At 31.5% G+C, this 10,875-nt stretch overlaps 2 protein-coding genes across 2 annotated transcripts; both read left to right on the top strand.

Annotated features, from left to right (window-relative positions):
* Positions 1-888: 888 nt before the first annotated feature.
* LOC135136051 (pancreatic triacylglycerol lipase-like) lies at positions 889-2,073 on the top strand. Its single transcript, XM_064065179.1, has 4 exons — positions 889-946; positions 1,004-1,381; positions 1,442-1,816; positions 1,862-2,073. The coding sequence occupies exons 1-4, from the start codon at positions 889-891 to the stop codon at positions 2,071-2,073; spliced, it is 1,023 nt and encodes a 340-aa protein (XP_063921249.1).
* A 4,044-nt stretch (positions 2,074-6,117) lies between these two features.
* Positions 6,118-7,297, top strand: LOC135136050 (phospholipase A1-like). The gene is made up of 4 exons (XM_064065178.1): positions 6,118-6,175; positions 6,229-6,606; positions 6,666-7,040; positions 7,086-7,297. Exons 1-4 carry the CDS (start codon positions 6,118-6,120, stop codon positions 7,295-7,297), a joined length of 1,023 nt encoding a protein of 340 aa, XP_063921248.1.
* Positions 7,298-10,875: the final 3,578 nt, after the last annotated feature.

Below are 10,875 nucleotides of genomic sequence, written 5' to 3'. Positions count from 1 at the left end.
CAAATTCTGTCGAATCGAAACCCATTTTTTTCAGTAATTGTTAGTTTTTGTTAAAAACTCTGCTAACCAATAGATCATTAATTTTCCTCTGATATTCCTGTTAAAATTATTCGACGTATTTTGCATTAATTTGTAGTATATTTTGATTTTAATAAACACATTATTATTTAAACAAATTGTACCACTAACAAACATTTAATGACTCTGCGCCCTGTAAAAAGTGATGTTTTATCCATGTGCGAATTTTCAAGCGATTCTATGATGGTTATGACTCAAAAAACTTGAAGAGAAAACATACAATGGTGCTTTTTTTACGATATTTCTCAGCCATATTTTTTAGTTGATTGAACTGGTCTCTGTGCTCTAGAATATGAAAAAAGCTGCAGTTTGATGTATGATATATCTATATTAATATCATTTTTTCGTACAAAAAGCCAAAAAAATGTTATACCTCGTCTAGAGAGTCCCCTTAAGTATTGCAGATTTTTAAGAAAAGGTGGACTAAATGTAATCTTTATGAAGCGTTTTAATTGTGTGGCTTCTTTTCACTTTAACCTACGAGCCGCTACTGCGTCTCGTAAAACTTATTTACAATGTATTCTTTTTTAATCTTGGAGTAATGTTGGAAATTATAATACATTTTTTAAATTTTTGCAATGATTTATGTGTTCCTATATTTGAATAAATCATGTAGCTTGATAACTGTAAGTATTTAAAGGTTGGTTGTCATTTTACTCAACATTACCGATACGACAAAAGTGAAGATTAAAGTGTGACTGTTGGACAAAATTTTTCTTACGTATTTTCAGTCTTAAGATTTTTTTTTTAATTTTCTCTTTATTGTACTTAGTTTTTTTGTTATTCTGCGAATTAAAATTTAACAAAAAGATGTGGAAACAAATCTTATTTCATACATTGTTGTTTATCGTGGCTATTACAGGAGAATGTATATAAGGATTGTATCAGGAGCTTATATATATTTCTATTAAATTTTACTTTTTAGGTGACGACGACGAAATAGACATCTCATCCCTTTCTGATGAAGTCAAACAAGACATTTCCAACATTTGCAACCAATTAAATCTCACAAGTATTTTAGTCAAATCAAATGTAACAGCTGATAAGATCTGTTACTACCTATTTTCTAAAGGTAGCAGCAACTATGAAAAAATTGACACTTCTAATCCCAAGCAGTTTAACGCCAACAGCTTTGTCGTTGTTTTAATTCATGGCTGGACTGAGAACAGGTCAACTTTGTGGTACGAACTCTTAAAAAACAAGTTCAAGGAAAGAGCAAGTCAGTACTATGTCGTGGAAACTGACTGGTCAGAATATACAAAACTGAATTACGTATCTTCTAGTTATTCCGCCAAAGTTGTCGGTATGTTAATTCTTAACAATTTTTTTTCAGTATCATTTTTTCATTTTTTGAAACCTACAGGTGGTTTTATTGGAGAGTTCGTCGTAAAACTGATCAAAGATCGAGGCGTTTCCATTAAAAATATTCTAATCATTGGTCACTCTCTAGGGGGCCAAGTCGCAAGTTTTGTGGGAAAAACAGTTTTTGAACTTTTGAAAGAAAAACTTCCTAGAATCATAGCGCTAGATCCTGCAGGTCCTCTTTTTAATATTCGTCCAGAAAATGAGAGATTAAACCCAAATGATGCACAAGTCGTGCATGTAATCCACACTAATGGTGGTGTTTTCGGGTTCTTGAGAGAATGTGGTACTATAGATTTTTTTCCAAACGGCGGCAGTCATCAAAATGGGTGCTTAAAAACTATTTTGACGGATGTACAAAGTCTGACTTCGACAGGTAGGTATGTGTTTAACAGAGAAAACTTTTTGATTTCGTTTTTAGTTCTTTGTGATCACCATAGAAGCTGGGAGTATTTGATTGAAGGTTTGACGCTTGAAGAAAAATTTAAGTCGAGAAAGTGTTCATCATATGTGGATTATGGAACCACTAAGATTACTTGTACTGATGAGTATGCAAGTTTGGGAGTTTTGAACCTTACTTCTACTGGAAAATATTACCTAGACACAAACAGCAAATCGCCATTCTCCAAATAGTCAAAATGTCTAAAGATTTTGTTCCATAAATTTGAGACAAAATAAAACCCAGGTATTTCTATTTCCCAGAAATAAATTAAAGAAGTGTTATAGGTGTTTACACTAATAACTCTTACACTAAACTGTTGTGAAATTATACCGTTTAAGGATGGTCACATTGGTGTAGTGATGTCGTTACAAAATATAATAGTACTTAAGATATGTAAAGAAAACAGACAAAAATGTTAAATTGTAAAACCTGTCACAATATGGAATATTTGTCTTCTTCACTATACTTAGTAAAACCAACTGGGATTTCATAAATTCGGAAATTGATATAGAAAATAAATTTACCATGTTTTTAAATACAATGTGCTACTACTTTGACTTAGCCTTAGCCTTTCCATGTAAGACAGTTGTTTCTTGTAGTCATAAATCTAATAAATGGTTTACTAGTGACTTATATAAAATGAGAAGAAACTTAGAATTGATTAAAGTTGCACATAAGTTACATGGTACTACAGAATTAAAAACAGTATAAAAAAATTAGGTTCTTATAAAAAGCGGTATAAATTATCTATTAAAAAAGCAAAAATCAATGCAGCAGGAAAATTTGTTTTTGATAATAAAAATAAACCAAGAGAATTATGCACCATTGTCAATAATCACAAAGCTAAGAAAAAACAAATGAATTGTAACATAACTCCTGATCAATGCAATCAACATTTTTCGACAATAGCAGAATCTATTGTCAGTAAAGTGCCTACTGCAAAACATGATCCAATATCTATCATGGCAAACACCAGTACTATACATAATTGTGTCTTTCTATTGAAAAAGGTATCCTGTGTCCAGGTAAGGGATGCTATAAATAGTTTGCATAATAGTAATTCCCAAGATATATATGGTTTTTCTGTCCCATTAATAAAATATGTAAAAAAACCCAGTAATTTCTGAGATCACGAAATTGTGTAATTATTGTATAGAAGAAAATATCTTCCCTTCTTGTTTGAAAGTGGCGTTAGTTGTGCTTATACATAAAAAAGGGGACTCTGAGGAGTTAAACAATTATCAGCCATTTCTCTTCTCCCTTTTTGTCCAAGATATTAGAGACTCTACTACTAAAACGATATCTTATCGCAGGGCCAATATGGATTTTCCAAGGGTCGCTCTACCATATCAGCAATTCTAGATTTTACTAATAATGTTTTTCAATCTTTTGAATCTAAAAATTTTTACTCTACATCTTTTTTGGACCTCAGTAAAACGTTTGATGACATTCTAATACGACAACTATTTTATTATATTTTTTTCCTAGTGCTACGAAGCAACTATTGTCTTATCTTAGTAACTGAAGTCAATGTGTTAAAATAGAAACTATCAAGCAAATTGAATGTTGAATATGGTGTGCCCCAGGGGTCTATATTTGGATAGGTACTTTTCTTACTTTATATAAATGATCTACCAAACCTTCTTAATCAGACTGACATAATTTTGTATGCCGATGATTCAACAATGAGTACATCAGATTTATCTTTAGAGAACCTTATTACTAAGAAGAAACAACTTAATACCTTAGCCGAAGAATGGTATATAGTAATCAATAGATTGTCTTTAAATAAAGACAAAACTGTCCAGATGTTATTCACCTTAAATCATAGCGCAGGGGCTGCGGGGGTGTTATTTATGCCGCTGGTTTTTACTTTATATGGTTTATCAAAAAGCAAATATTGCAAAATCTAATTTTATAATTTTTCAAACGAGCGGGATGTGTTGGGCCAGGGAAGTTCTGTCGAAATAAACTTCGCTATATGAGGCACGTGGAACGAAAACACGAACAACAGTTAACACATTTATTATACAAACACAAGTAAATATACATTACAGTGAACTTAGACACACGCGCGCGGACCACCGACCAGCCATTAGTGTGACGTTCGTCTTCGTCATGGCTACATCATCGCTGGCGCAGTCGCGCAAACTACCGCCGAACACGCACTCCATCTATGTTTCCTAACAAAATAAACGTGTTGATAATTTCTGTGTGTAGTGTTTATTCTGCATCAGCAAATGTAAAAAAAATCTGGTTCTCTCACTGAAAAAAATTAAGAAGCCTTTACTGTCAAACTGAAAGCGGTAAACAAATGAAAAATGTAATCAATTTGCCTTTTAATCTAAAGTTTCTAGTTTTAAATTGAAGCACATCTCTCATGGTTTGCATTAAAAATTTGTGCATTTTTATTTCTTTTAAAAAATATATACAAGATTACATTTATCACACATTTTTTAAGTATTGACTAGACAATTTTTGCAAAACTACAGAATTGTGTAAAGAAAATAGAAAATAGAATAAAAATTAAAAACGTTAACAGAAAATCAGCAGAAAAATATTTTCCAAAGAGCATTGTTTAATTACCTAGTAAAAAATTCGAAGTAAAACTGCTTATCAAAATTTTCCGTTCGAACACGATATCCGAGCAATAAAACTCTTCAAGGCTTTAGATATGTACATTATGCAGATATGTAATAATTATATGTTTAGTTGAAGTTTGAAACGTAAAATTTGACTTCCAAATCTACTACAAACGGACATTGCATATGTGTTTCCCCAGCAGTACAAATAATTACCTATTATAAATTACCATTTTATTTAATAACTTTCAATGAAAATATCCTTTCCACAATGACAGAAAATTACAAGTCGCAAACTGAACGCAGATCCTTTTTTTAATGTTAAAGTCATCTGTAATTTTCCATATTTTCCTTTCCGGAGAAAAAAGTTGTACATATATGCTTTTATAATAGTAATTTGGAAAACTGCATAATTTGGAAAAGTCTGCGTCTCGTATTTGTTAATGCGGGAAGCAGGTTTCACAAATGTGTTGTGAACAGTGTGAGTCAGCTAAAGAGGACACCTTGAATAATTTATCAAAAAAGGTCATAAATGCAAAAAAATAGATTTTTTTTTTAGATTTATCTTTGTATTCATTCTTCCATTTTTATAAAAAAAAATTACCAAGAAAATGATAAATTAGCATCAAATGAGTTATTGATAGTCGTAAATTTTTAAAATTGTGCAAGCGTTAATATAACCATATGTTTAAAAAAGCACTATGCTAAATTAGAAAAATTTGGTACTGTAATTATTGACTATTGAAATTTAGATCGTAAAAATGTATGATAAGAATGTACCAAGGAAGCAATGTTGTGAAAAGACGTCGTATTAGGGTGGCTCGTGATTTACAGCATCAGGACACGGAAAAAATGCGTGCTTCTGTAAACACGATCAGTGAGCTGGTTATGCTACTGTAGTCAAAAAAAATATATTTAATTTATTTTTTCCGTGTCTTTTATTTAAATGTATCAAAAGTGATTTTTGGGAAATTGTAGAAGTTTTTGATCTGAGACAGGATTTTCAGATTTGTTTAAAATTTTTCATTTGTTGCAATTCATTTTATATATGTATATAAATAGGATTAGTATGCCTTCAATTATAATTAGGAAAAGAAGGTAAGAAAATCGAAAAAAACTAGTAGAACCTTTTCCATAAATTACAAATAGTAATGTATGGTTTAGTGCGTCCTGTGATTTTTTTTTACATTATCGTAATAAAAGATGACACAGACAACACAACGGCTTCAAATTCTTTAAGTGCTGCAGATTTTTAAGAAAAGGTCTGACTAAATGCAATCTTTATGAAGCGTTTTAATTGTGTGGCTTCCTTTCACTTTAACTTACGAGCCGCTACTGCGTCTCGTAAAACTTACTTAGAATGTATTCTTTTTAATCTTGGAGTAATGTTGGAATTTTTAATACATTTTTTAAATTTTCTCAATGATGTATGTGTTCATATATTTGAATAAATCATGTAGCTTGATAACTGTAAGTATTTAAAGGTTGGTTGTCATTTTACTCAACATTACCGATACGACAAAAGTGAAGATTAAAGTGTTACTGTTGGACAAAATTTTTCTTGCGTATTTTCAGTCTTAACATTGTTTTTTCATTTTCTCTTTATTGTACTTAGGTTTTTTGCTATTCTGTGAATTAAAATTTAACAAAAAGATGTGGAAACAAATCTTACTTCATACATTGTTGTTTATTGTGGCTATTACAGGAGAATGTATGTAAGGATTGCATCAGGAGCTTATATTTCTATTAAATTTTACTTTTTAGCTGACAACGACAAAATACACAACTTATCCCTTTCTGATGAAGTCATACAAGACATTTACAATATTGTCAACAAATTAAATCTTACAAGTATTTTAGTCAAACCAAATGTAACAGCTGACAAGATCCATTACTACGTCTTTCCTAAAGGCAGCAGCAACTACGAAGAAGTTGACTATTCTAATCCGAAGCAGTTTGACGCCAACAGCTTTGTCGTTGTTTTAATTCATGGCTGGACTCAGGACAGGTCAACTTTGTGGTACAAACTTCTAAAAAACACCTTCAAGGAAAGAGCAAGTCAGTACTCCGTCGTGGAAACTGACTGGTCAGAATATGCAAAACTGAATTACGTATCTTCTAGTTATTCCGTCAAAGCTGTTGGTATGTTAATTCTTAACAATTTTTTTCAATATCATTTTTTCATTTTTTGAAACCTACAGGTGGTTTTATTGGAGAGTTCGTCGTAAAATTGATCAAAGATCGAGGCGTTCCCATTAAAAATGTTCTAATCATTGGTCACTCTCTAGGGGGCCAAGTCGCAAGTTTTGTGGGAAAAAAAGTTTTTAAACTTTTGAAAGAAAAGCTTCCTAGAATCATAGCCCCAGATCCTGCAGGTCCTCTTTTCAATATTCGTCCAGAAAGTGACAGATTAAACCCAAATGATGCACAAGTGGTGCATGTAATCCATACTAATGGTGGCGTTCTCGGGTTTTTGAGAGCATGTGGTACTATTGATTTTTTTCCAAACGGCGGCAGTCACCAAAAGGGATGCTTAGAAACTATTTTGACGAATGTACAAAATCTGACTTCAGCAGGTAGGTATGTGTTTAACAGAGAAAACTTTTTGATTTCGTTTTTAGTTTTTTGTGCTCACCATAGAAGCTGGGAGTATTTGATTGAAGGTTTGACGCTTGAAAAAAAATTTAAGTCGAGAAAGTGTTCATCATATGTGGATTATGAAACTATTAATATTACTTGTACTAATGACTATGCAAGTTTGGGGGTTTTGAACCTTACTTCCACTGGAAAATATTATCTAGACACAAACAGCAAATCGCCATTCTCCAAATAATCAAAATGTTTAATGATTTTGTTGCCTAAATTTGAGATAAAACAAAACCAAGATTTTTCTATGTCCCAGAAATAAATTAAAGAAGTGTTATAATTTTCGTCGATGTCTAACTTCATTTTTTGGGGTCTTTTTTTTTAAATTAATAGATTATTACTATGAAATTTTGGGTGTGCTGACAAACATTCTGTACCTTGCAAGTACGAGTTATTTTACAGAAATTTAGGAATTAAGTCAACAAATTTTTGGAAAAGACGATTAGTGATTTACCAAGTTCACCTCAAAGCAATCGTTGATTCGAACACAAAAATAGTAAAATTTGTTGTCTAGTTCCTATTTTTTTCCTAAAGCCTACATGCATAAGTTAAATTAAACATGTAAGATGTAAACATAGCAGCATATTATTTTGCACCTTTTAAGTAAGATTCATTACAAAAAAGTCGAGATCATAACAATAACATCTGGCATTTTAGAAGATTACATGTGACATAAACTCATAAAATTTCCTAGTTTAAGCAGGGAAAATAAAAATGGATCTGGCACTAACTAAGATTGTATATGACGGACAAGGAATTAGCCATGTCGCAATCGCAACATGCTCGAGACATCGATCCAGGTGGAAATGTCGAAAAAGTGTGTAGAAAGTGCAAAGAAAAAGTTCAAGTTGTGTTTACCAAATGTGCAAAGTGTGACAAATATTATCATAAAAGTTGTATGCAGCAACTCATAAATAGAGGCAAACAATTTACAACAATTACGGATAAAGTCATGTTATGCGAAGATCATTGCCGTGACATCAGTACAATTGAAGCAACTTTTCAAGATGCGATCCAAACACTTAAAGTTGCAAATAACACCCTTAAGAAGGAAAATGACGACTTAAAAAAAAAACTAGAATCAACACAACTTCAATTGAAAAATGACCCACAAAACATTATCAGCCAGGTGAAAGCGGAATTCTCTGATTATTTCTTATCTATGAAAAAAGAAATCAATGATACTATAAATAGGAAGTTCATTGAAATTCAAAATTCGATGGTAATACCCGAAATTCAAGTCAACCAGGAGCAGAGTCTTCCTCCCAAAAAATCATACAGCGAAACAGTCAAACGTGAGAAAGATGTTGTTATATTAAGACCAAAAAATACGCAAGAGACATCAGCTACAATTGAAACACTGAAACAGAAAATCAAACCTGAACAAATTGAAGTTGGAATTACGAAAATTAAACCTTTAAAAGACGGCGGAATCGCCGTAACATGCAACAATCAAGAAGAAACTAGAAAACTGGAAGAGGTAGCAAAAGTTAACCTGGGTGATAATTTCCACATAAAAAAAATAGAATTGCGAAACCCCAAAATTAAAATTGTTGGACTTGCTCAAAATCTTGATGTGGAAGACTTAAAAGAATGTCTCATTAAGCAAAACGCCGAACTTAAAGATATAACGGGTATTTTCAAACTCGTAACTTGCAAGAAAATGATCAAAAAATATTTCGCCATTATTGAAGTTGATCCAAACACTTTCTCCAAATTTATGGCCTTAAAAACAGTTTTTATACAATGGAGTGAGTGCGCCCTGTATGAACATGTTAACACTCTTAGATGTTTCAAATGTGGTGGCTTTAACCATATGGCTGAGAAATGTAAAGAAAATCATCCGAAATGTCTGAATTGTGGAAACGATGATCATTCTGAAAAAGAGTGTGAACAGGAACCCATATGTATAAACTGCGTGAAAGTCAACAAGAAATTAAATTTGCAGTTAAATATTAAACACTCTCGTTTTGATTGTAACTGTGAGGTATACAAAAGACAAATGGAAATTAACAAAAATAAAATTAACTACATTGCATAGCAACCAACTGATAAAGAAGAAAACTTTAAGGTGCTTTTTCTAAACGTACAATGTTTGAGGAACAAAGTTAATATTATGGACGCATTGTTGCAAACTTATAATTTTGACGTTTTGTGCTTAAGTGAACACTGGCTCACCACCACTGAAACAGAATTTGTCTTCTTCGAAAAATTTATAACAGCAGCAGCTTATGCCAGAATACAACATTCCCATGGAGGCGTTATCCAACTCGTTGATTATAATAAAAACTTCAGATCTTTAACTAATGTTACGAATTTATCAGTCGAAAAAGATTGTGAAATGGTAGGTACGTACTTCCCTGCATTTTATCTGTATATTGTTGTCATTTATAGATCACCTTCCGGAGACTTTAAAAATTTCATTGACAAAATAACACAAGTGTTTAACTGTTTAGACTTTAAAAATAGGAATATATTACTTGGTGGTGATTTTAATCTACATTTTGAGAAAAAGGATGATAAAACTGTTAAAGTTTTAACTGACTTAATGACAAGTTTCGGCATGAAACATTTAGTAAATTTCCCAACGAGAGGATTATCTCGCTTAGATAATGTTTACACTAACATTACACCAGATTGTTGTAAAGTTATGCCGTTTAAGGATGATGTATCCGATCACACTGGTGTAGTGATATCGTTACAAAATATAATAGATCTTAAAATATGCAAAGAAGGCAAACAAGAAATTAAAATTGTAAAACCTATAACACAATATGGAAAATTTATCTTCTTCACTATACTTAGTAAAGCCAGGTGGGATTTCATAAATTCGGATATTGATATAGAAAATAAATTTACCATGTTTTTAAATACAATGTGCTATTACTTTGACTTAGCCTTTCCATCTAAGACAGTTGTTTCTTGTAGACATAATTCTAATAATTGTAAATGGTTTACTAGTGACTTATATAAAATGAGAGGAACCTTAGAATTGATTAAAGATGCATATAAGTTACACGGTACTACAGAATTAAAAACACTCCTAGATTCGTATAAAAAGCGGTATAAATTATCTATTAAAAAAGCAAAAATCAACGCAGCAGAAAAATTTGTTTTTGATAACAAAAATAAGCCAAGAGCATTGTGGACCATTGTCAATAATCACAAAGCTAAGAAAAAACAAATTAATTGTAACATAACTCCTGAACAATTTAATCAACATTTTTCGACAATAGCACAATGTATTGTCAATAAGTTGCCTACTGCAAGTCGTGATCCAATATCTATTATGACAAACACCAGTACTATGCATAATTGTATCTTTCTATTTAAAAAGGTATCTTGTGTCCAGGTAAGAGATGCTATAAATAGTTTACATAATAGTAACGCCAAAGATATATATGGTTTTTCTGTCCCATTAATAAAATATGTCAAAAACTTACTAATTTCTGAGATCACGAAATTGTGTAATTATTGTATAGAAGAAAATATCTTCCCTTCTTGTTTGAAAGTGGCCTTAGTTGTGCCTATACATAAAAAAGGAGACTCTGATGAATTAAACAATTACCGGCCTATTTCTCTTCTCCCTGTTTTGTCCAAGATATTAGAGAAACTACTGCTTAATCAAATTTTAGATTATTTACAAGCAAATGATATCTTATCGCAGTGCCAATATGGATTTTCCAAAGGTCGCTCTACCATATCAGCAATTTTAGATTTTATTAATAATGTTTTTCAATCTTTTGAATCTAAAAAATTTTACTC

Source organism: Zophobas morio, unplaced genomic scaffold (assembly GCF_036711695.1).
Source record: "Zophobas morio isolate AGI-343-1 ecotype UQ-CSIRO unplaced genomic scaffold, CSIRO_AGI_Zmor_V1 ptg000026l, whole genome shotgun sequence".
NCBI classification, from domain to species: domain Eukaryota; kingdom Metazoa; phylum Arthropoda; class Insecta; order Coleoptera; family Tenebrionidae; genus Zophobas; species Zophobas morio.
The sequence above is the reverse complement of the archived record's forward strand: the minus strand, read 5'-3'. Positions and strand labels throughout refer to the sequence as shown.

Coding starts and splice junctions, on each gene's coding strand:
- LOC135136051 (XM_064065179.1), top strand. CDS start 889: ATGTGGAAACAAATCTTATTTCATACATTGTTGTTTATCGTGGCTATT. Junction 947..1,003: donor CGTGGCTATTACAGGAGAAT/GTATATAAGGAT, acceptor TTTACTTTTTAG/GTGACGACGACGAAATAGAC. Junction 1,382..1,441: donor TTATTCCGCCAAAGTTGTCG/GTATGTTAATTC, acceptor TGAAACCTACAG/GTGGTTTTATTGGAGAGTTC.
- LOC135136050 (XM_064065178.1), top strand. CDS start 6,118: ATGTGGAAACAAATCTTACTTCATACATTGTTGTTTATTGTGGCTATT. Junction 6,607..6,665: donor TTATTCCGTCAAAGCTGTTG/GTATGTTAATTC, acceptor TGAAACCTACAG/GTGGTTTTATTGGAGAGTTC. Junction 7,041..7,085: donor ACAAAATCTGACTTCAGCAG/GTAGGTATGTGT, acceptor TTTCGTTTTTAG/TTTTTTGTGCTCACCATAGA.